This window comes from Leptinotarsa decemlineata, unplaced genomic scaffold, assembly GCF_025532065.1.
Source record: "Leptinotarsa decemlineata unplaced genomic scaffold, Ldec_3_MD MMD2_tig00000090_RagTag_RagTag, whole genome shotgun sequence".
Classification (NCBI taxonomy): Eukaryota; Metazoa; Arthropoda; class Insecta; order Coleoptera; family Chrysomelidae; genus Leptinotarsa; species Leptinotarsa decemlineata.
In genome coordinates, this window is record NW_027412541.1 from 5042582 (window position 1) to 5069836 (window position 27255).

The 27255-nt window shown below is 34.4% G+C and overlaps 1 protein-coding gene across 4 annotated transcripts in view; it reads left to right on the top strand.

Moving 5' to 3' along the window:
* Nucleotides 1-27255, top strand: part of LOC111505532 (uncharacterized transporter YutK) — a 72992-nt gene that overhangs the window by 19172 nt on the left and 26565 nt on the right. For all 4 annotated transcript variants that reach the window (XM_074172394.1, XM_074172393.1, XM_074172395.1 and 1 more), the window contains exons 3-4: nt 953-1121; nt 15529-15703. In XM_074172394.1, the coding sequence (XP_074028495.1) occupies nt 953-1121; nt 15529-15703 (344 nt within the window). The remainder of the gene's footprint in view (nt 1-952; nt 1122-15528; nt 15704-27255) is intronic.

Sequence of the window (27255 nt, forward strand, 5' to 3'; positions counted from 1 at the left end):
TCGAATTCCGCAGACTCTATCCAGATCACTCTGTCAAAATGGTTGTTCTGATTATTGGAGTCCTTGGTGGTAAGATGTCCTCTATACTCTCGAATATCAAAATCAGACCGGCTTGCCGCACAGTCATACAGATGGCCTTCATTCTTGGCTCACTACGCTTGCTCAGGGCACATGATTATCGGACCCAATGATCACTTACCCCACGGTGTGGGGAGTGGTCGTTGGTTGATAATGCTGGCGCGCCCTCTAGAATGTATCGGGGCTTCGGGGGATAGGGCCTGACCAGCGCACACTACAGTAAAAAATAATAATAATAATAATATTCGTTGTGTATTCGAAAAAATGTTGTGGTTAGAATATTGTCAGTATATGGTATGTATTCCAATATCATGTGTAGAGTTTTAAGGTTCTGAGAATTGTTTCAGAGAAATGAAAAAACAATGAAGCAATGGTTCCACCTGATCGATACAGTTTGGGAGATTATATATCATGAAATATTCGACATTTTTGGAGATTAATGATAAATAGGCCTATGTATTTTTCTCGAATGGAATTTGAGCAATTTTGTTAGAAATGCCATTCAGAATTGCCTGGATGACTTGACTGACAGTCTCATTTCAACTTCCTTCAACAACAACTGCCGCTGCTGCTACTCGAAAATATACTCTTGGCAACAAAAAATTTAATATTGTATATGCATGATAGTGCAACATCACATTTCATTGTACTTTTTGCAATTATTTGCAAAGATCAAACAGTTTGATCTTTCTCTTGAATATGATCACTTGGTGATCGAAACACGTGTCGAGGTGTTGAAATAACGGTTTGGTGTTGGGAAAAAACTCCAGTAATATTCATTTCAACTTTAATGTGATATAGATCGTCTATACGTTTCCTCACCTATTATGATTATCGTACAATCTTTGTAATTTTAATAATCATTTTTTTGCAGGATGAAAACATTTCAAACGAAGATCACCAAGTGATAGATGTCGAGAATAAAGGGCTGACTCAACCCATACTAATAACCGTAGTTAAGAGAAAAGCCAAATCTTTGGTTTTCTTTTCAGTGATTACAGCATTTTTTGCTTGGGCTACATATCATTTCGTCAACAACTCAGGTACATTGAAAATACAGTGCATTCCAGTTGAAACGGGACACGATATTGAGACTGTAAAAAATTTGAAACACGTCAACTTCAGTTTTCAAGGGGGACACATTTTTATGTGAAATTCAACCACTGGGCAGCCTTATCTTTCCCTTAACAACTTACATGTTTTAAACTTTGAATAGGAATAATAGTCAAGTGATACTTATTTGCCAGGTATTTCAATTCAATATCCAACCCTGCAATATTTTTGACATTTGACGATAAGTAAAGTTAGAAAAAAGTATAATACTCTTTTGAGTTTATTATATCGATTTCAAATTGGAAGGTCAACCTGTATTCATAATTTCACTAATCGGAATATTCAAAAAACTCTTGTATGATACTAATGAATGTAACAGAAATAAGAATTTAGAAAACAAAAGTTTTTAGTTCATTTCGAACTAGAAAAAAAAATGTATCTCATTAAATGTTCGAACTGAGGACGATCAAATTGAATATAATGGTATTGTCGGGACGGTGATAGGTAAATTATTGTTTACACGTGTTCAACGATAATATTTATTAACACAACACAACTACAAAACACTACGACAAAATAGCAAGAAGAATTTGAGGGGCCACGTGGTTTGCAGAACGGGGGCCACGTGGTTTGCAGGCCTGACCCTCCGTGAATAGACTCGATGTTACTCACTCCACAGTTCGCACCAGAAAGAACTCCTGACTCTGGATTTCTCCTCAGGTGGTGAACCGGAAGTTCAGGTTAGCCAACACACATCTCGAGAATTCGACTACTCGATTTTCGAGTGTTCGATTACAGTGTTGGATTTCGATTGACTGCTTGACAATAAAGAATTTACATGTTTTCATACTAAGCAGCTGTAGGAAAAGTCCCTACAGTATAAACGAGCTTCTGTTTCCTCTGTTACATAATGAAAAAAAGGTGAAACAGCCCACTGAAGTTCCGAAAATTGCAACTTTTCATTTTGCTTTTTGCACGATACAAACTATAAAAAACACAAGTATCCATTCACCACGTCACCTCCCATCTTTTCGAAATGACACTAGAATACGCGGGTGGTCTGAGAAGTTTCCGACGTAACAGAGATACAACCCATTTTTTTTAGATTTTTTTCTTTTTCAACATTGTCTTCTTTCAGCTCTTCATACTTCTCCCAGCGATGTTCTCATCTCTGTAACCAGTCCAAATAGTGCTCGGCGTTTTCCTTTGCAAAATAATTGCCTCTTCATTTAACGAGAATACCTGTCACTTGAGCGCAATTTTTAGATTAGGGAACAAAAGTCGCTCATGGTTAGATCTGGCGAGTGAGGCAGATGGTCAATCAGTTCAAACTGTAATTCGTGAATTTTCGCCATGGCAACCGCTAAGGTGTGAGATGGTGCGTTGTGAAACATGATTTTTTTTCTGCATATGTAGCAGTTTTTCTGCAACTTCTGCATCCAGCTTATCTAGGATTGATGCGTAGTATGCTTCTGTATTAGTTTTTCCATTTTGAACATAATCGATTGAAATAACGATCTCAAAAAATAGTCGCTATCCCTTCCTCAACCAAAAAAACAGTTTTTGCTTTTTTTGGTGCCAGGTCCCCCTTTCCAGTCCTCTGGACTGTATTTTTGTGTCGCGCGTATGATGGTGTAATTTAGTCCAGTTCCCAGAGACCAAAAAAGGGATTCACCTTACAAAAGGCGGAGTAGAAGATTTTATTTTTTTATTTAGTTTTAATGGGTATAAAGACTAAAGTATAAAAAATGTTACTCGAAATTTTCGGCCATTTTTTGTTTTTTTCGCAATATTTTCTAGCGAAAAACAGTCCCTATACAAAGTTGTAGAGCATTACATTTCCTACAAATTTCATTTGTAATTTTTTCTTCTATGGCCGATTGTGTGTGTTATTGCGACCCAAAAGTCTACTTGAAAGTGTCTCGTGCACTTGCAGATCTGGATGTCAGCGAGCCTGCTCGTGCGTCAAAGCCGGGTTGAAATGACCCAGCATCTGCAAGAAATGCAGAGGCACCGACTGCGACAATGTCCCTCCGACCTGGACACAGATGGTGATGAAGAGGATGATACATTCACCTCATCAACCATGGATGAGGTCTAAGAGGAGCCACCCATCATGGCACCTGTTCGTGAGGAACCAGGACCGTCGAAATGCCTGAGAAGGAAGTGAAGTGAAAGGTTAACTTCTCTTTTCATTGGTCAATTTTTCAATGATTCAATTGTAATTAAATACTTCACTTCTCTCCTTTATTCCTTTAGTTGGTGATTAATTTTGTAATGGGGGGTTCACATAAAAATTCTAGATCATTCTACTTCATTTTCATAACAATAACGCATATTTCGAATTTTCTGCTGAGCACCAGTTTGTGGAAAAAAAACTCTTTTCATTTCATTCACCATAGTTTTGTTTCACTGTATTGACTTTAGGCCCTGATGAAGATTTTCAACAATACGAAAGTTCGGCGAATAGCTTGAAGAGCTTTTTCTCAAATTCATTGGACTGTAGAGGTTTCGATATGCCAACTCATTCCTCATGAGTTATCAAATTGGGGAGTGAGGGGGTAGGGGTGGTGGTGATGGTGGGGGGTCTGAAGAACCTTATCGGACCAAAATATAATTCGAAAATACAACCAAAGAATGCATGGGTCGCAATAACACACACAAAAGAAGGCGCTATTTGTCTTTTTTACCATTTTGAGAAAAATGGTCTTTGAGATGCTGTAGCTCGCTTCCTATCGGTCGTAGAAAAAAAAATCAAAAATAAAAAAAAATCATAAACTTTGTAGGGAATTTAATGATCTACAACTTTGTGATATAACTGTTTTTCGCTAGAACCACTTCTTTTCGAGATATTGCGAAAAAAAACGAAAAATGCCCGAAAATTCCGAGGTTTTTCGGCTACCAAAAGTTGTGCCGAGTCCAGATTCAGTCACATTTTTTATATTTTACTCTTTATACCCATCGAAACGAAATAAAAAATAAAATCTTCTACCCCACCTTTTGTAAGTGAAATTCTCTGGGAACTGGACTAATTAATCGGCGCCAAAACTTGGATTGATTGCGCGTAAACTGCGCTAACAGATCGTTGAAAATGTTCATTTGTACACGTTTTTGGTCTAACGTGAGAAAACGTGGCACCAAACGAGCGGGCAGCTCTCTCATGCCTAAATGTTGATTCAATATATGACAAACACCTTTTTTTGACATGTTCGTAACCCCTGTCATCTCTCTCACTTCAATTCAGTGGTCGTTTATCACCATTTGGTGAACTTTGGCGATATTTTCGTCGGTAGTCGCAGTTTTTGGACGTCCCGAACGTTCATCGTCTCCTAAGCTCTTGAGTCACGTTCAAATTCAGCTGCACAAAATTTCACTGTGGTAAATGATGGTGCAGAGCCCCCACACAGAATCCAACTCATTTTTAATCGGCGTAGGCATATTGCCTTTCTAAAACAAATATTTAATGACGGCTCGATTCATTTTCATAAAAACACTTACATCAACTCTGTTCAGACCCATCTGTCAGGCATCTGTTCAACGGGGGATACAGAAACCCTTGTGAGATGATCGACTATCAACACTTCAAAAATGACCCTTCAGCAGGAAAGAGCTCAGGCGTTGTTGTACAATTGAGAATATTATTTTTGCTGTACATTTCTGTATCATTATTTACTTCGAAAACCAGTATCACATTTTCACTTCACGAACATATGGTCTTTCGAGCCGGATATTAGAAGAAAACTAAAAATTAAAAATTACAAGTCAATCAAACAATGCCATTTGTGCAGTGTATAATCGACCAAACAAGTTCTGAGGCGGAAGCAATGAGACAGTCGAGAACCGCAAGCTAGATGACTGGACTTTCACATCGTGGTGACTGGCGGTGAGTTTGTTCCTTTTTCTGTCCTTTATTATACCATTCAATACGAATCAAGTGAAGATTTCAATATTTGTGAATTTCAATTCTCATTATACGTTGAAAAATAACGTTCACATACGTTATTATTTCAAGAATTATTACCTATACGATTTAGGGTGTTATACCTAATAAATTAACATTATTCAATTTGAATTATACGAAAAAATAATCTGAGACAATGCCAATCAATAAAATATTAACACGAAGACGAGCTAGCCTTAAAACGTTGTTTGAGAGTTACCTACAGGGTTTCCCAGAATCATTAAACAGAGAAGATGTATTAATGATGTACTGTTTGGAACCTTTGGTGTGGTAATGAATATTATTGGAGTTTTTTCCCAACACCAAATCATTATTTTTAACACTTCGACACGTGTTTCGATCACCAAGTGATCATCTTCAAAAAGGAAGATTGAAACAGTTTAATCTTCTTCTTTGAAGATGATCACTTGGTGATCGAAACACGTGTCGAGGTATTAAAAATAACGATTTGGTGTTGGGAAAAAACTCCAGTAATATTCAGAGAAGATGTAATTCAATTAGAGCGACGCTTTCAAGCGATTGAACATAAAATGCAGGAGTTTGATGAAGTACAGGGTGACGTAGAGGGTGAAGTCGAAAATTTCCATGAGCAATTAAAAGAACGGGGGGATTTTAAAAATGAATTCAATTCATTTATAGTGAAAGCTAAATCAACTCTCAAAAATATCTAATGCTAGTAACAATACAAACAATAGTCGAGATTCGGCTTTTCACAATCAAAACACCTCGAAAGTTAAAGATTGCCAGAGTTAAAGTTGCCCAAGTTTGACGGATCTTATGAAGCATGGTTAGAATTTCGAGAAATTTTTGAGTCATCATTAGAAAAAATCCCCAGATAAATGAAATTTAAAAATTTCATTTTTTGAGAGCCTCTTTGGTTGGATTTGCTCCTCAGGTAATCCAATCACTCGAATTTACGGCAATAAATTATGAAACTGCTTGGAGTACGTTATGCGACAGATTTGACAATGTACGGTTAATAATTCAAAACCATATCATAGCAATATTTGAGATAGAATCGACATCGCACGCAACAGCGGCAAAAATTCGAAACTTACGAGATCATTTATTGAATCATATAAGTAGCCTTAAAAAGTTAGGGGAAGCCACTGATTCCTGGGATACTTTAATCATTTATATTGTAGCAAGTGAGTTAGACATTACCACCGCCTGCTAATGGAAAAGGGAAATCACGAAACACGATACGATTACGTTGAACATTTTTAACGAATGTATTGAAAAACGAGCCGATTTAGTCGAAACTAGAAATAAATTTAAAAACAAAAGACGTTAAACGAAATTAAACGAAATAAACGACGTGACACCAGATCACTCATGAGTCGGGTTAATGATCATGAGAACTAGAAAAAAAAATCGAGTTTTTTATGTAAAACATATACTTTTTTAATGTCCTGATTTTTCAACTGTCTGTCAAAGAGAGATATGCCAAAGTTAAATAACTTAAATTATGCAGCAATCAATAATACTGGAGTTTTTTCAAAACCAAATCGTTATTTTTAACACTTCGACACGTGTTTCGATCACCAAGTGATCATCTTCAAAGAGGAAGATTGAAACTAGGAATTAGTGCGAGCTAATCCTATTTATGCTATAGCATAATCCTATAATGATAGCTAATCCTATTTATGCTATAGCATAAACACATTTATGCTATAGCATAAATAGGATTAGCTATTATTTATGCTATAGCATAAATAGGATTAGCTCGCACTAGTTCCTAGTTTTAATCTTCCTCTTTGAAGATGATCCGTTGGTGATCGAAACACGTGTCGAGGTGTTAAAAATAACGATTTGGTGTTAGAAAAAACTCTAGTAATATTCATTACTACACCAAAGGTTCCAAACAGTGCATCATAAGTATGCAGCAATTGTTTACGTCGCAATTATCGAACTCAGGATTGCAAATGAGCCGGGTGTAAGAAATGCAATAGTAAACACAAAACGCGTGAAAATGATGAAAACATGAATGTCATAACGACCATATAGCAAGATGCAAATGCATCGCAGGCAGGCGATGCATTTGCATCTTGCTCACTGTAATAGAGCAGCAGTACAAAATACTATTTTGTCAACAGCATAAGTAGGTATACGTTTCGGATCGCAAAAACGATTTCGTCATAACCCGTTCATTACTTGATTGTGGATCACAATCAAGCTTCATTAGCACAGAACTCTGTCAAAAATTGAATTTGCCCACGGAAAAGACTAACATGATAGTGGCAGGTATAAACGATAAAATGTCTTTCATATAATATAATAAATGTGAAATTATTCATTCATTCGCGTTGACATATTTCGTTATAGATAAAACAACAAAGGCATTACCGGAAACGTATATCAATCATTATGGTTTACACATTTCATTCAACATCAAATTAACCGATCTTGAGTTATGTACCGCAAACATTTGTGATTTTTTCGCTAAACAAGGTATAAAGTGGCACTTCATACTTTGCAATTCTTCGAATTTTGGGGGAATTTGGGAGGCCGGGGTGCGCAGCGTAAAATACAACTTAAAATGCACCATGGGAAATTTCAAGTTATATATACTTGATTTTCAAGCTATACTTATTCGTATTGAATCCGTCCTCAACTCTCGTCCTTTATTTCCTATGAGAGCCTTTCCCAATGATTTAACCTGTCTATCACTGGTACATTTATATCAATATCAATTGGAAGAACAATGATGTCATTACCAGAACCACGTTTGACTCAACCTGCCAACGCCTCACTCAGTACCAACATTTGCAAAGAATGCTCCAACACATTTGGATTCGTGAGTATGTATGCGAACTCCAACAAAGAACTCGATGGAAAAGTGCCCAGGGCGACCTTCAGTTAGGACAATTAGTACTTGTCCGAGACAACAATCTTCCTCCTGCGATGTGGCGACTAGGAAGAGTTGTAGAATTAATCAGGGGTAGAGATGACGTCGCCAGAGTTGCTGTAATACGTACCGTAACTGGAAAAGTTACTAGAGCAGTGAACCGTTTATGTCCATAACCCGTTGTAAGTCAGGAACGCCGGGACTTCCAAGGCCGGGGGGATGTTCAGACCCATCTGTTACGCATCTGTTCAGCGAGGGATGCAGAAACCCTTGCGAGATGATCGACCATCAACACTTCAAAATCGACCCTTCATCAGGCAAGAGCTCAGGCGTTGTTTTACAATCAAGAATATTATTTTTGCTTTACATCTTCGTATTATCATACAGGGTATATCTTGACGAGTTAACGCGATCTATATATAGAAAACTGAAACTAGGGCGATTATGAAAATTGACAGGATAGATGAAGAACTAATGGAGAATTCAACTGAAATATTTTCGTTGAGGTGACGTTTTGGGTTTCACCGGAAGTGACGTTATTTTTGTAATTTTTAGTGGCACACCCTGTATTTCACTTCATTTTTGAATTCTTCTCATGATTTAGATTCTAACTTATGTATCATACCCTGAAGCCAAAATGAACCGTTTTCGAGTTATTCGAGTTTTTTTAGAAAAAGTGACAGCCTCTCGAACATACGTCATTTTCATGTAAATTCAAATTTTTAAAAATATGCAGCTAGTGAATCGTGATAACTGAAGGTTGAACGGATCACGCATCATTTTCACATCCACTGAATAATCCACAGGGTGCGCAAAAATTAGGGCCCAATAAGTGAATGAGAAAAATTAAAAATCTCAACTCTTTCAATTGGAACCCCCATTTTTTCCTCAAGGTTCAATTCTATTATGAAAATAAACCCTAGTCATGATACACTTCCCTATACCCAAAACTTATAATTTTGGTGATATTCCGCAATAGAAGTTATTATCACGCGAGGATTTACGTTTTTACCACCCAATTTTGTACGACAAAATTTCTCTGTTACCTACTTTCCATTGAATATCTAATGAAAAATAATCCTATATTCAAGACAAAAATCATGATTAGAATAAACAACAATTTCAAATTTAGTTTCAATACTAGACAAGAACATGTGACACTTTTGCCAATCGCTTTTTTTATTGCAACAAATGTTCAAATACATTGCCTCCAACTTCTAAACATTTTACACTCCTCCGTATGAAGTCTCCTACAACTCGTCTTATCATGTCTGGTGGAATAGAGTTGAAAACAGTACGAACTCTCTGCTGAAAATCTTCTTCTGTTGTTGGCGTGTTAGAATACACCATCGCGTTGGCCATAATTTTCTAGATGCTATGAATGTTTATTACATAGCCTACCTTGATGCCATTTTCTTGAGTGATGTATTTTAATTTTTTTAAATCAATGAAACAATACAATTCCGATACTTTTCAACTAACCATTTATATTTTCGTCATAGTAGTGAAGCATCACTATTGCGCAGTAAACATTGAAATTCCAACGGTCTTGAAATTGACGTTCCCGAACTGAATGCGGGTTTGTATCGCTTCAGTAGTGAGAATTCCGCTTGTTGAATATCCCAGTTTGTGTTAATTTCGCTTCATCGCTCCATATAATATTCCTCAAAAATTGGACGTTTTCTTGATTTTTCATAATGAAGAACTCCGCAAAGTTAATTCTTCTCTCATAATCGGATAGCTTCAGGCCATGGACTAAAGTATGAGAATACGGATGCCATTTATGTTTTGCTAATATTCTCTGCATGGACATATTATTCAATTCCAAATCTCGTGCCGCACTGTACCCAAGCACTGTAATCCCATTATCTTCATTGTCAACCACCGTTTAAGTTTTGATAATTTTCCTTTCGAATGATCCAAAGTTTGTAAGATTGAAGATTAATCTTCTAATGAAATCTGGAGATAGTTTCGGTTTTTCTGGATACCTTGCAGCATAAGTATTACATGTTCTTGTTAACACCTTATTGCATTCGCCATAAATCACCAATAAGTTAAAAAAATCGTGATTATTATAACCAGCACCAGCCATATTGTACCTTTTGAGAGCACAAATCTGACAATAAACAACTTTATTTCATTTGTCACCAAACATTGTGTTGGAAGATGGACAGCAGCCTACTAAAAATATCAACGTTTCGGGAAAGTATGTAAATATAATGGAATATCTCCAAAATTATGAGTTTTGGGTATAGGGAAGTGTATCATAACTAGGGTTTATTTTCATAAAAGAATTGAACCTGGAGGAAAAAAATCGGGGTTCCAATTTGAAAAAGTTGAGATTTTAAATTTTTCTCATTCACTTATTGGACACTAGTTTTTGCGCACCCTGTGGATTATTCAGTGGACGTGAAAATGATGCGTGATCCGTTCAACCTTCAATTATCACGATTCACTAGCTGCATATTTTAAAAAATGGTAATTTACATAAAAATGACGTATGTTCGAGAGGCTGCATCTGCACTTTTTCTAAAAAAACTTCAATAACTCGAAAACGGTTCATTTTGGATATACGGTATGATATATGGGCTAGAATCTAAGTCATGAGAAAAATTCAAAAATGAGGTGAAATACAGGGTGTGCCATTAAAAATAACAAAGATAACGTCACTTCCGGTGAAACCCGAAACGTCACCTCAACGATAATATTCCAGTTGAATTCTTACACGAACAAACTCACTCAAACGAATGTTACATAAAAATTGCGCGTCAAAAATGGCTGAAACTGTCAATAGATGAACAACAGAATTCACTAGCTATCCTCTGCTATCTTCATGTCGAGGTTGGAAATTTTTTAGATCACCCTCGTATAACCTTACAATCTAGGGCTGTCACTAGAAAACGAATCCATTGATGAATCAAGTTTTTATAGGAAACATTTTGACTATCAGACTGAGAAGTATACACAATTTTTTTTCCAAATCGGTGGGTGCAACCTATACCTAGGTGTTAGTAACCTAGAGCATCTGGTAACTTCTTCCCTGAAATAATCTATCATAGTTGAGTGTCTTATTAACTTTTTATTTGAACCACACCCATGAAAAAGTCCAGTGGAGTCAATCGGAGGTGAGTTATTATCGAGGAACTGTCCAACTGATAACACGCAATGAAGAAGCGCTCCATGTTGTTGAAAAACTACCTCATTTCGCACTAAAGAATCAAGTGCGAAATAACGTTATTAACACTCAGCATAACTAGATTATTCCATTTGACATATTTTTTACCAAAATGAATGGTCCCAAAATATGGTTAATCAGTGATATTATGGCGCGACTTACTATAGGGGCTTTTCCCACTTACATTATGTCATCTAACTCAAATTATTTCATATGTATAGGTATTTACTGCACCTTTTTTATTAACTCAATTATCAAGATTTATATTTCACTTTATACCCTTTACTATTCTTAAATGAAAATTTGAAAAAAATGCTGGGTTGGGCGTGAAGTCAGCTCGAATACCTGTTAATGTATATTATGTATCATCTGGTAGTATCACTTAATTGAATGTTTTTGTGAAAATGCAGGGCGCAGCAGTATTATCAACCAATTACCACTCATCACATAGTGGGGTGAGTCATCATTGGGTCGGAGAATCATGTGCAAAATAACCTGTTTTCATAGTCATATCAACTAACTCCATCAGGTTGGCTCGTTTTAACTGGAATACATTGTTTGTCTGATTGGTTTTGTTCACTTGAAATATTTGTTTTGATAATTTGTTAGATGAAAAATCAGCTTCTAGGAATAGAAGGTGACTAGTTGTATATCTCTATTATTGATGTATGTTTTCAAATTCACAAATGTTGATAAAATATTCTGAATATTCGGTATTTCATAACAATCATATCTACTACATTAATACACATCAAAATAATATCAGATATTACTCAATAATAATAATCCACATAAATTATGATACCATTATTTCATCAATACAGTAATAAACAAGCATGGATAGGAACAATTATTTTGGATTTAAATACAATGCTGTTCAGTTTCAACAGAATGGGTAATGTGTTTCTTTTGGGAGATTATCCAAAATTTTCGGAACTCTAGAAAATATGAAATTAAAAGACAAATTGATCAAGTGTGGTTCATAATCACTGTAATTAGGAATACATAATAAGTATAAGTCAAAAAATATACATTGTTTGGATTTCAATTCAGTTGAAATGTTATCCACAAAAAAAATGTCACAAAACTTTCTTTCGAAATTTTTTCCTAACTGAATGATCATAATCAAATTATGTTTTTAATCGAATTATTAGTTATCGAATTGTTTGCATAATCAAATTATCATTCGAATTATAAATCACTCGCAATGCGTAGTAGAATCTCTAAATAGACATCGATAATACAGTAGTTCTTCAGTATTTGAATGTACTTCATTAGATTAAACTGTGATTCTCACTCTAAACCAAGAACATTGTTTTATTTCATTTCTATATATTGAGAATTCATTTCGAATTTGTGCCAACAATCCTCAATTGGCTTCGGTATTAGGTGTATTCAGTTGATATTATACGGTAGTCGAGCGGTTCGGCGTGGGTGCTTTGTTCACTCAATAAATCGGCCGATGTGTGAGTCGATGGTTCAAGCCCCTGGTTGAACGCCCGTGTTGGTAATCACACGTTAAAAGGTATGGCCGCATTAGTCCTTTGCTCGCACAAGTTTTGGCTTCTGAGGGTGTCGTTCGTAGGGCTGCAATATCTGGTTAACGGAAAAAACATACAGATTGGGTCATTCCTGCCAAAAGTTATTCACTCTTCTGCTCGATCAAATGACATCGCGAAGTGCCAACAAATGACAGTATATAACAGTTGTGTTTCTGGTACAAACAATCGAGAAAAGCTCTATGTTTATGTATGAATTCTGTACTTCAAATTGAATGATGTCAAATTAACTCAAACTATGGTCAAATACGTCTGTATGACGCAACGAGCATCACTACCTTCAAATTGAAAAATAATTTGAATCATTCTAATTAAATTCATTTCATTCAATTTACATGAATAAACCAGAACAGAGTTATTTCTTGGCCTATCCAGAATTTAATTTTTCAAAATGAATTTTTTGTTACAAGTCATATTCCTATAAAAAAATAATGATATTTGGAAAATACTCATAACGTCGTAAATAATAATTATTACTTATTTGTTTTCTCAGGAATCAAAGATAAAAAATTCAACAAGACAGATAAAAGAATGAAAATTTAATGTCTGTGGTTTTTTCTTTCTTGATTGAATCAGTTGGGATTTTATATTTGTCAATATTCATTAACATTATGGTACCACTCAAAAATTCAGATTAACGTTTCAAAGTCAGTAGTGTATTACTTTATCAATACATTACGTCATAAGTTGATCATTTTTGGAGGTGAAGCTCCCCAACCACCTTACAAAATATGATTTCATCAATTTTTTTACAATAAAAAGATATATTTTGATGAAAAAATTGAAATCTCATATTTGTTGGGTTCTTCACAACCGTAAACGTCACTTCGAGTTACAGAATATTATGTATAAGGAAACATATACTCATATTTCTTCGCAGTCATTTCATTACTTATTTTGCATCAAACCCTGGGGAAAACCCGGTCATTAGTACGAGTATATTGTCAAACTTCAATAGGCTATGAAAGTATCCGGAAGCCCTGAGCAACAAGACAATTAGTTCGTAGTTACCTTTGCTGATGTTATCATCAAATTGATTTATGGTGCAGCATATCGTGTTGGTCATCATAATGGTAATGGTGATCGTAAAAGAAGTATGGTTGATGAAAATCCTGATCGATAACCAATTAGTGAAATACTACATAAATTAAATGAGATTGGCAATGTTAGCAATAAACTGACTTTTCAAAAAATGAGGTGAAATTTAATTTTTCCTCAAACATATTTATTAGTTTGTCCCAATCAAAGTAGTCCCCTTCAAAAATTATACGGTTTTCATCTTCTCAATCGTCGTAAAACGCCGTCCTTTCATAAGTCTATTCAATGATGGGAACAAAAAAAAGTCGCAGGGGGCCAAATCTGGTAAAGACGGTGACTGAGGAATGATTACGGTGTTGTTTTTGGCCAAAACATTCCGAACAAGCAATGACACAGGTGTATTATCGTGATACGAACGCCATGAATTATTTTTCAACAATCCGGACGATTTCTTCGTATAGCTTCTCACAATCGGCGCATTACAAGATGATACTCCTTATTGACCATATGCCTATGTGGCAAAACACTCAACACACTGTGTAACGGTAATCAAAGAAAACAGTGAACAAAACCTTGTCATTCGATCAAACTTGGTATACGGTGAGAGTTCATTCAATTAATATTTTCTTTAATCGTTTATTTTCTTATGTCTCGTACCACCCTGTACAGGCCAGTGGTTGCATTCCAGAACACTTGAACCTCTCCCGGTTCATCCCTCTCGAGCGAGCGTTGATCGGTTCAATGTAAATCAGTAAGTTTTAGTTCTGTCATAAACGGCAATAGTTAAACATCTGTTTGTTCTCTTTCATATTCACACACTGTAAAAATATTCCAATACCTGCTATCGAAGTAAATAGTTAAATGTTGAAGTAGTGTTTTATTAACAAGGTTAACGCTACAAAATTCAGTTTGATCATACAAACAAAACACTTGGCGTGCTTTTTTGGTCTTGGCTCTACTGGAGTCTTCGATTGGGACGATTGGACTTTCGTTTCGATGTCATAACCATATACCCATGATTCATCACCACATACTTTTGAGCCAATCAAAATCTCCATTGACATCATTGAACAATTCCTGAGCAATGCTCATGCGACGGTTTTATTGGTCAAAATTCATCAATTTTGGAACGAAATTTGCTGCCACGTGCTTCGGGCCCGAAATTTCCGAAAAATTGAATTGCTTGAGCCAACTGATATGCCGACATCCTCAGCAATTTAGTGGTTCGACGATTTTCTGTCGTTTTCTCAACATTTTCATCGGTTGTTAATGTGCTGGAGCGTCCTGGACAAGCGTCGTCATTCACATCATCTCGACCTTCTGTCATAAGCCTGTACAGAGTGCGCCAAATTGGACACTTTCAAACGGAAACTCCTGTTTTCAAACTAGATAGATGAAAACTGATGGTCTGATGGTCAAATTTTACGACAATCTCAATGGTGGAAACCACATATCGATAATTATCGTCGTTTCTGAGTAACAGCATGTTTTAGGTTTTTTCATATAGCAGTAAAGACGCTCTTCAATTAGTGGTTTTTGTTCAATTATCAAACACATTCGCAATGAGGTATGAGAATTATGAAAAGTGGGGTATGATAGTCTGTTTTATACAAACCGGGGAAAATGCAGAAGCTGCAAGCATTTTGTATCACGAGAGGTATCCAGGGAGAAGACAACCTTTTAGAGACATTTTCACAAGATTGCGAAAGAGGAGTTTTTTTTTTTATATAGGTTTGCTCGGTATTATGATAATTATCAACTGATAATTGAATTTTGCACTCTTCTGGTTAAAAAAGCATCTCTCGTATGTTTGTAGGACCTGGATCGCAAAATTTTGCTGATACAACATGTTCAGGCTATGGACTCCTCGTTATTCTGTTCAGCTTTTATATGTTGCTGATCATCAACAAATTATTATTGCGCCCCTATTTGGTACCATCATTCAAGGAAGATGTTTATAAACCCATCATCCAATTGAGCAGTAAGATCAGGTGAGTAGTTCGTTTGAGGGTATAACCTTCATGAATTTTATATATAGAGTAATACTATTCACAAATACTATCATCTAATTGCGTTATCATTCAAGGAAAATTCATTCAAGAAGAGAAGATAAAATTATCATTTGGTAATCCCTCATCTCTTGTTGAAAATAAGGAATAAGTGAAATCAAATTACAATTCACTGAGCTTCAACGTATTTTGTGAATAGGTATATCTTTAATGAAAAAGATTTAGTAATTTTTCAGAATCTAAACGAGAATTATCTGCGGGTATCTCATCAAATATCCTTAACTGCAGTAAATGTATGTGAAAAACTCGAATTTCTTTCCGAGAGTTCTTCGTATATAGATAACTATTGAACTTTTCAATGACTGACCCTTTGTGTGAATGGATTATTTGTTAAGAGTAGCCATTATGATTTTCTAACATTGGGATGTGTGAGGATTGGCTCCATTAGTGAAGTGGTATCACAAATTCTTTTAAATAATCACTTCTCTTCTGGGAGAATGATAACAAAATGGCGAACATATGTCTGTTAAAAAATTTGAATCAATATAAATCAGATTTGGAACACATATGAACAGTTGGAAATGAAAATTATATGCTATATACGAAAACTCTACAGAGTGCATTCCATTTAAAACGAGCCACCCTAGGCCACAGGGGGACACATTTCGACATATTCACATTTAATGTTACTTTTCCTATCGCACCCCCAGAGCATGTTACCAGTTTTTTTTTCAAATGGATCACCCTATATTGTTTCGCATTATCAGATGCTCCATGATGAGCAGATTTCAATAAAGTATAAAACATGTGGTTTGAAGCTTATGGTTCGGTGGCTACAAATTATTTGAGTTGAAAACGAGCCACCCTGAATAACTCTTGATACAAAAAACCTGTCAACAAAAGTATAGAGGGGGACATTTCAACATATTCACATCTTATCTAACTTTCCCTATCGCAGCCCTAGAGCATGTCACCATTTTTTTTCAAATGGATCAATTGTTTTGCAGATATTCCATGATGAACAGATTTTAACGAAGTAGAATGGATTATGGTCTGAAGCTTATGGTTTGGGAGCTACAAATCATTTGAGTTGAGAACGAGCCACCCTGAATGAACTTCTGTACAATCTGTTACCTAGGTTTTCATAGGTGTTTTTGTGAAGTATACTTCAAAAAAATCTCATTTTGCCTAGTTAATTTTGAATTACCTACCAGGTGAAATTACAATTGGTGTTTCTGTTTTTGTGAATTCTCGGAAAGCAATGGTTTAAACGCTTCGAAAACGGATTGAAATAATGAGTTTGTACTATCAGAATGGAAATAGTGCTAGATCTGCTGTCCGTATGTTCAATGATAATTATCTAGGAAGAAATGTACGACACAAATACGTTTCGGAATTATTGAACAAATTTATGGAAACTGGATCTATTAACAATAAAGAGCATAACCGTTCAGGTGTTGTCAACGATGAAGCTATTTGTACTGCTGTTTTACGGCACGTTGGACTAATGGAAATTCGCAATCTCTTACTAAGTTCTCGAGAATCAGAAATCAGTCGTACAAATGTTTTATGGATCTCATCTATATAAGATTTGACTAGTTCATGAATTGAACGAAGATGATTTCTATAGACATATCGAGTTTTGTGAAAGTCTCACTGAACGGATCAACTTGCATCACAATTTCTTGTTCAAAATTTGTTTTTTGGATAAATGTACGTTTAGTTTGAATGGAGAGGTGAATCGGCAAAATTGTCATTTATATTGTCAATTTCATACCCAACGACCTCAAAAACTGAATGTTTGGGCAGGACTTTTAGGTGACCACACCATAGGAATTTTTTTCATCGATGATAATTTGACTAGTGATAAATATTTGGATATGTTGGAGAATCGAATTATACCGTGAATCAATAGGGCAATTGAGGGGGATATAAATGTATTCGAAAATGAAATAGTTTTTCAGCAGGATGGTGCACCAGCTCATTATGCATCTCCAGTGCGACAATTTTTGGATGATCATTTTTCTGGTCGCTGGACTGGAGAAGAGGTCCTACAGAATGACCACCAAGGTCTCCGGATCTCACTCCTGTAGATTTATTTCTATGGGGTCTTCTGAAGTCTAAAGTGTATGAGATAGAATCAATAACATTAGAACATTTGAGAGAGAATATCATGATGCATTGCAGAGAAATAACTACCGAGATTCTCAACGGCAATAGAAGCTCGTTTGTACCATTGTATGAAAGTTGATGAAAACGTTTTGGAACATTGTGTTCTTCCCATTGTCCAGTCTTCAGATTTTGATTCAAGAACTGAAGAAAAATTTCTTTTTCTGATTTATTGCTTTCATAATTGTCTCTAGAACGAATATTTGAAAATGTGGCATCCTGTATAATTGTCGACCTGGTTTTTTATTTTTTTCCTGCAAATCATTGTTTCAAAAGTTATTCAGGGTGGCTCGTTTTCAACTCAAATAATTTGTAGTTCTCGAACTATAAGCTTCAGACCATATGTTTTATACTTCGTTGAAATCTACTCATCATGGAGCATCTAATAATGCAAAACAATATAGGGTGATCCATTTGAATTGGTGACATGCTGTGGGGGTGCGATAAGGGAAGTAACATCAAATGTGAATATGTCAAAATGTATCATCCTGTATACTATTGTTGACGTGTTTTTTATTTTTCCTGAAAATCATTCTACCGGTGGCTCGTTTTGAATGAAATGCACTGTATATGCACAAAAAGGTTGGCAAATACGCATTTCAGAGGAAAAGAACTCATCAAAGATTTGAATGGAAACCTTCAATCTCAATAATATAAGTAGAATTTGGAAACCCTGGTGTGAAATGAATCTATTGAAGAAACTTTTTCTATACCAGAAGGAAAATACTGTCACTCGATGCGACGAAACAGCATTTTTGTTCTGGTTAGAAAAAACTGTTTGCAATAGATACATACAACAATAGTTGAGCAAATCAGTAATAGCAAGGAGCTATGGTGTGCGTAGTGCCTTGTATGTCATTATCTATTGCATATGTGAAATACAATTTTTCATTTATATTAATACGCAAACATTGGTTCAATGACAATGATCTGAAAAATTTATCCATAGTAGATTTCAAACAAGAATCAGATCAATAATAACAACAAAGTAATCATTAGTATCGAGAAAAAAAAACTATTGCTTTCGATTAGTTCATATTCACTTCCAATAAAAAAAATGTTCCACCTTTTTGTTAATAACTCAAGTGATGGATGTACAAGAAGTGACTTCGCTATTCAGACTGCGTTTTCCACACCCTTCAGTGGAGAAGATGCTAATAAGATAAGTGATTTCATGTCAAACAAAAACACACACGTATAAATACAATTTCATCACCATACTCTGCAAAAATATATTTGCTCCTGTTCTTGCCCACATAATTGGTTTTCTACTAGTCTTAAAAAAGTTTGGGTTATAATGCTTCAATAAAGACTTCCCAAGCAATACTAGCAAATACCTATGAATTTCTTCACAGATTATCTTTTTTCAAATGAGTGAAAAATTGTTTGCAATGAAAGTGTGAAGAATATTAATGGAGTTCAACACCAAACCGTTATTTTAACACCTCGACACGTGTTTCGATCACCAAGTGATCATCTTCAAGAGGAATTCAATTTTAATCTTCCTCTTGAAGGTGATGACTTGGTGATCGAAACACGTGTCGAGGTGTTAAAATAACGGTTTGGTGTTGGAAAAGAAAAACTCCAGTAATATTCATCACTACACCAAAGTTTCCAAACAGTGCATCACATGAAAGTGTAAGCTTAATAGAGCTGAACTGACCAGAGTAAGCACAAACCGCGTAAAAATTGTGACAGCCATAATAACCACAGACGTCAATAAAATGATCTGACAATTGAATATGCAAATATCCTAAGAAGTAAGCAAGTTTCAGAATGGCGGAATCGTCTACAGATCAATGAGGCACATTACGAATGATAACAGCGAAAAAAAGAAATGTACAGAAGTAGTATGTAACTGATCTTTGAAGATTTCACCAAAGCATTTGACTTCTAAAAACAATCATAAATCGGGACAGTGGTTAAAGACTACGGAATACCGTTCAAGCTAAGAAGAGCAATTAATCTAACCTGTACGGAATCAATATGTCAATTAATGCACGAAGTTCACTTATGAAATGGAATAAAAGTGAGAAAGGAATCGATTTTCACTTCCTTTCGTCCAACTCGTGCTAGGAATCATACGTTAAAAGGTAACACCTCGTTAGTCCTTAGTTACCACAAGTTTCGATTTTTGAGAGTTGTAGTTCGTAGGGGTGCGACAGCTGGTTAACGAAAACATATATTTCAAAGAGAATTCAAACACAATCTATTCTCACCAGTGAAAGTTTCAAATCTATTCTGTATTATTGTGTATATGATGGAATTGGTCGATACTTGATGAAAATCCATAACTAACGTATTCCAAAAACACTTTTTTTTGAGATTTTCACTCTAAACAGTTTCACACGTGTTGCGTTTTTGTAAAACTGTTTAGTGAAAATCCCACAATAAAGTATTTATTGAATACGTTCGTATTATTGTGAGTCAATATTATGTACTAATTCAATTTTTCAGTAGCACAGAAAAATGAATCGCATGGTATTTGTAATAATTTTTGTACTCAATTTCTGAAGTGTTACTTCATATTGATAATTTCGAAATAAATGAAGTAAAAAATAAATGAAACTAACGCGAATTGGTAAAAAATTATAATTCTCCTATTTTAGTAGTCGTAGTTAACCGGTATACTCAGAAAAACATTATCCTTAGGCTTATCACATACCTTTTAACAAATTTATTTCACATTCTCGTTATCTGCCGAATTGAAATATTAATTTACTTGTAACAAATCATTTGATTTCAAGGTAATTATAAAATAATTGGGTGTATCGCTATCTTATTCCAAAAAGAGTCATTGTTTTGATATCTTTTGATATCATTTCAAGCTCAGCTGAATTATTGATTTTAATACTTGAAATTACGTATATAAGTCTACTGAAAAAATTATAAATGCTACAAAAATATATACACTCATAGAAGCCAAAATCACACAATTACAAAGAATACTTCTGAATGAAGATTCACATTCCTTTTTCGAAAGTGAATGATAATTTTGCATAGATAAAATGTCATGACTCATGCCCCACAGATTGAAGACACATCGACGACAAAAGCATTCATTTTCATGAAATTGTATTCGACTTGCAATGTTTATAATAATAATAATAATAGTTTATTGAAATAGGAAACCTAATTTACATACAAAAATTACATGTAGAAATATTAAGAAAATAAATTTACATTGACTTTCTGACAAGACCAAAATTAAAAGATACAAATAAAAATAAGTATACAGGTAGGTACATATAAATTTATCTAAAGACAAAACAATATAAAATATAAAATTGGTATCAAATTCAGTTCACAATTTGTAATAATAATAATAACAGTTTATTGAAAATAGGAAAACATAATTTACATACAAAATTACATGTAGTAATATTAAAAAAATTATTATTAACTTTCTGACAAGACCAATATTAAAAAATATAAATAAAAATAAGTATACAGGTAGTTACATATAAATTTATCTAAAGACAAAACAATATAAAATATGTATCAAATTCATTTCACAATTTGTATGAATCTGATAAGGCGTTTTCTGAATTCCTTAACAGTCTGAGCTTTTTTAATATCATTCGGTAATTTATTGAAATCGTTCAAACCCCTATAGAACATGGACTTCATAGTACTTGACGGATTGCATCTAGGTAAATAAAAATTTGCATTATTTCTTGTTGAATATCTATGAATATCAGAGTTGAAAACAATGAAGTCATTAAAATAGGTAGGGAGATGATTGTTTAAAATTTTTAAAATGAAAATCATTGTATTTAGATAATATCTATCTCTCACGGAGAGCCATTGAAGCTGATCCAGCATTAATGATATATTTGTATAACGGTTGCATTTTAATATTATACGCATACCTCTATTCTGCAGTTTCTGTAAAGCTGATATTTTATTTTGATCTAATGAATAGAGCAAACTTGCACAATAATCAAAGTGTGGCTTTATGATTGTATTATACACAGTAATGTTAGAGAAAGCTGAGAGACTAGCTGATATACGACTGAAAAAATATAATTTTTTACAAATCTTTTTATAAGTATATAAAAATGTTTATTGAAAGTGAGATTGTTATCAAGCATAAAACAAGATATTTGAATTCAGTAACGATTTCAATTTCTGTGTTCTCAATATTAATGTGGTATTCAGATATGTTAAGGTTAGCATACTTGAAGGGAGTAGTTAGAATCATAGCCTTAGTTTTAGCAGAATTGAGTTTCAATTCATTTGTATTCAAGTAGGTTCTCATAGTTTCCAATGATGTATTTATTTTACAAATTGCTTCATTTAGATTATTATTGGTAACGCAAAGTAGTGTTTCATCAGCAAGTAAATTCATGAAATCACAGTTATGAGCAAAGCTTATATCATTAATATATATCAGAAACAAGAGAGGTCCTAAGACACTTCCTTGTGGCACACCAAATTCATTTAATATAGGAGTCGATAAATAGTTGTCAATCTTTGTGATATAGCTTCTGTTTGACAAATAATCAATAAACCAGTCAAGTGCATTACCATCAATGCCAATGCTTTTTAGCTTCATTATGAGAATTCTTCTATCAATTGTTTCGAAAGCACGTTTGAGGTCCAAAAATACAGCCACTATATATTGCCCTTGGTCTATTGATTGTTTCCATTTAGTTATTGTTAACTGAAGCGCAGATTCACATGAATGATTTTGCCTAAAGCCAGACTGATTTGACAGTATATAATCCAGTCATTTAAGCTTAAATTAGGTAAGAATCTCGGAATTCGAGATACCCCGCTGTAAGTCTGTAAATACTTGTATATTGACATCCTAAAAGTTGTCTCAAAACCTACATATGGTAGGGTGTAAGCAACTATTAAATTTCAAGGTCAATGGTCACAAAAATCGTTTTTTTGCGCTATTTTTGGAAATATCTCATTTCCTATGGGTATTTGCTATTTGTATTTATTATCAATATTGTAGAATACAGAATTCTCTACAAATTTTGTTTAAAAAAAATTTATACGGTGAACCGTTTTCGAGATAGAGGGCGGAGAGCGCGCGGTCACAGCATCACTTCAGTGCCTCCGGTCGAAAACGCGCCATATATAGTTGATGAACTATCGATAAATCAATGATTATAAATATTTGTCAATTTTTATTTCCTATTATATTATATTTTATCATTTTCTTCATGCATTTTTGAGAAACTGACAAATTTGGATGAACTAGCTGCAGCATTTGAGGAAGAAAATTGTTCGGCCCAGAGATTATTAGAGAGTGGAACTCAAACCTTATTGGCAGTCTATAATGCTCCGAAATCTGTGAAAAGTCTCGATCATCTTCGTTATATGCATTACGTCAAGTCTACAAAACTTAATAAACCTGTGCAGCTTTAAAATATTCCACCAACAAGTGCAGCTGCTCATCAACATTTCAACCGTGTATATTATCAAGTTCAAACTTGGTTAGGACATGATTTGGAACCCCAGGTATGGGGTTGGGCAATGCGAAACGATTTTCTGGAGCCTATCATGACAATTTTACCACCTGCTCCAGAAGATTTGATAAATACAATTTTATGCAATTGCAAGAGTGGTTGTGGTTCGCGATGCGGATGCAGGATAGCGGGCTTGCAACGCTCTTTAGCTTGTGGCCAATGTAATGGGCAAGCTTGTCTCAATGCTCTATCATATCAGAGCGACATTAACGAAGATGGAACCTTTGACCACGAAATCATGGAAGACCAGTTTGGAATTTACCAGCAGCCAGAAGACGACGATGAAGAGGAAGAAGATGATTAAAATTATAAATTGTAGTTTTTGTACCCTTTATTCCATTTCTTTACTTTCAATAAAAATAAATGTATTCAATGATATTTTTTAATAAAAAGATTAATTCATAATTTATTTGTTTTTTTTTCATCATGTAAGAAGTTATAAATATTAATTAGGTTAAAATTCAAATATAATTCCTATATTTTCATTAACAATTCTGCAATTACATGGGCAGGTTAGTGTTGTTAAATAAATTAATACTGAATAAAAAGTGGATAAGTTAGGAAAAAAATGATAAAATATAATATAATAGTTAATAAAAATAGACAAATATTTATAATCATTGATTTATCAATAGTTCATCAACTATATATGGCGCGATTTCGACCGGAGGCACCGGTTGACTTGAAGTGATGCTGTGACCGCGTGCTCTCCGCCCTCTATCTCGAAAACGGTTCACTGTATAAAACATTTTTTCAAACAAAATTTGTAGAGAATTTTGTATTCTACAATATTGATAATAAATACAAATAGCAAAAAACCCATAGGAAATGAGATATTTCCAAAAAAAATGCAAAAAAACGATTTTTGTGACCTTTGACCTTGAAATTTAATAGTTGCTTACACCCTACCATATGTAGGTTTTGAGACAACTTTCAGGGTGTCAATATACAAGTATTTACAGACTTACAGCTGGGTTTCTCGAATTCCGAGGTGAACTTACCTACTATAATGACTGGACAGTAATTGTTTTTGACAGATTCTAGTAGTTTCTCACTTCCCGGTAATGTATTAATTGGTCGAAATTCACATGATTTTATGGAATTTGGAATTTTTTGTATTGGTACAATTTCACTCGTTTTCAAGTCATTTGGAAATTTTCCATACGATAAAGAACTGTTAATAAAGTGAAGTAACACATGCCCAATGACTCCAAAAGTAGATTTAATGAACCTCATATCTATCATTTCACTGCCTTGTTTGTTGTCTAGTTCATTGAACAATTTTGCTAACTCAGACAATCCAATTAATTTAAATTCAGAGAAGGTACATACAAAATGGTACGGATTACTCCATTCTGGTCCAGTATCAATAGTATTTAAAATATTTCCAATGCTTTCAATGTAATAAAAATTGAAATTCTGCGCAATATCATTTTCATCATTAACTTTTGTTATGGTCCCATTGTATTCAAATTCAATACCTCTACTGAAGCAATTAACATTTCTCCTTGAGTTGACAAGGCTTTTTAAAGTTTTCCACATCTTATTTGGATCTTTCTTATTTAAATCTATCTTATTGATAGTAATTTGCTTTTTTACTTTTTAATAAATTGATATATTCATTTCTAATTTTTTTATAACTGGCCCAGTTGTTTGTGCTATTCTGTAATTTGAATAGTTTGAATGCTATATCTCTTTCTTTTGCCTTTACTCTCATTTCGTAATCATAATAAGGTAAGCTATCCTCTCTGCTCATAAATGATTTCATTGGTGAAATTTTATCCACAACGTGGGTACAGTTGTCTAGTAAATTTTTATATATAATATTCACATCGACACAGTTCAGCATGAAATCACATGATATTATGTTTATACAGGCTGATTCACGGTGGATGGCACATTAAACGTTTCCGGTGAACCAGACAACGGATCACTTTGAAAATTTAATGGAGGGCATATTAGGACATTTTCTAGTCAACTAAAATATTTTCGACAATGCGGTGTTGCCGCTTCTATTAGAAAGCAGTAGCAACTTTGATTTTTCATATGTAACACTCTGTATATAATATTATTTTTGGAATCTTCAACAATTGCCCGACAACTTTTCTTGATATTTCTCTATACCTATCTGTTACTGTTTTCGAAATAAAAATTAATTTCAATTTTTTTCTTCGAAAATCATGACTTCTAAAAATGCCGATATCTTTCAGTTAAGAAGTACTATGATATCGAAATTTGGTTTGGAGCTAGGTGATACTAGGACACTTCCCACACGTCAGCCTAATCTCCGTTACTCCAGTACAGGGTGGTAAAAAAATACAGTTTTTTCGTTTGCTTGAAAAAGTTGCTGAAATTTGATTATTTTAAATAGAATACCCTGTATATTATTAAAAATTCGGAAAGCTGCTGAAATTTGCTTTCTTTCTATGTATATCATACCTATACCTAACTAGTCAAGTTTCGGACTTATGAACATTTATTTGTGAAAATGTCTCTTCAGAATGGTATTTCCATTCGGTATTTGGTAAGCAGGCCATGATTACTATTTGACAGTAGCGTTGTGACATTCTCCTAATAATATCGACATTTTCGTCACTTTAGAAGTTGCAAATACCTTCAAAACGATGGAACAAAACTATTCAAATGAAGTTCTTATGAATTTGTTTATTATTTTTGGACAGTGTGACAAAATTATGAGCAGAACATGTAGAAAGTTCAATGAAATGTATCCGAATCTACCGCCAATGAACCTCAAGAATTTTATACGAATTCAGAACAATTTCAATATGTTTGGATAAACTTTAAAAAAGCACCAAGAAACTTGAAATTGGAAATATTGATATGAATAATTATAAAAAAGTAAAACAATCATGTGGAATATTTCAAAATATGTTCGAATCGCTGGCCGTTCACTTCCAAACACTATAAAATGCGGGTGTTAACTGCTTTCGTGGTGGCAGATCTGATTTCATTGGGTTCCAAATCTTCAAATGTTTGGGCAATCCTTTCTAACAATTCATCTCTCGAACGCACGGGTATTTTGTAAACTTTTTCTTTGAACATTCCCCCCAAATAAAAATCTAATGGATTAAGATCGGGTGATCTCGCTGGCCAATTCCATGGTCCGAAGCGCCTCATCCACCGATCGTCAAATAGTCTATCCAGTTCTGCGCTCACTTCTCTTGTGCAATGTGCAGGAGCTCCGTCTAGATGGTACCAACAGATTCGATAATCTTCGAGTGGCAGATTATCCACGAAACTGTCTACAGTATTCTCCAAAATATTCAGGTAGCTTCTGGATGTTAATGACTCCTCGTATATCACGTACCTCAATTTGTTGTCCATCAACATGCAGAAGACATTAAAACTAAATTTTTCTTGAAATCCGGCTTCTTTTGTGACGTGAGGATTTTCACTGGACCAATAATGACGATTTTTTCTATTGAAAATCCCTTCTCTCGAAAATTTCGAGAGAAGGGATTTTATTTAAAAAAAGTGGATCTTCTTGAATGCGTGTCAACAACATTTCACAAAATTCTACTCTCTGTTGAGGATCTTGAGGCTTCATTGCTTGAATTTTGGTGAATTTATAATCATGCATTTTATGTCTTCGCAAGATTCTTTGAACCGATGAATATTTTATACCCAAATCTTTTCCAGCACTTCTTATCGATGACTCGGGAAATGCGTGAAAATATGCTAAGACATTAATCTGGAAAGTTACGGGTCGAGGCAAAATTCTTGGTGCTTTTGAAGTTGATCCAAATGCATTGAAATTGTTCTGAATTCGTATAAATTTCTTGAGGTTCATTGGCGGTAGATTCGGATACATTTCATTGAACTTTCTACATGTTCTGCTGATAATTTTGTCACACTGTCCAA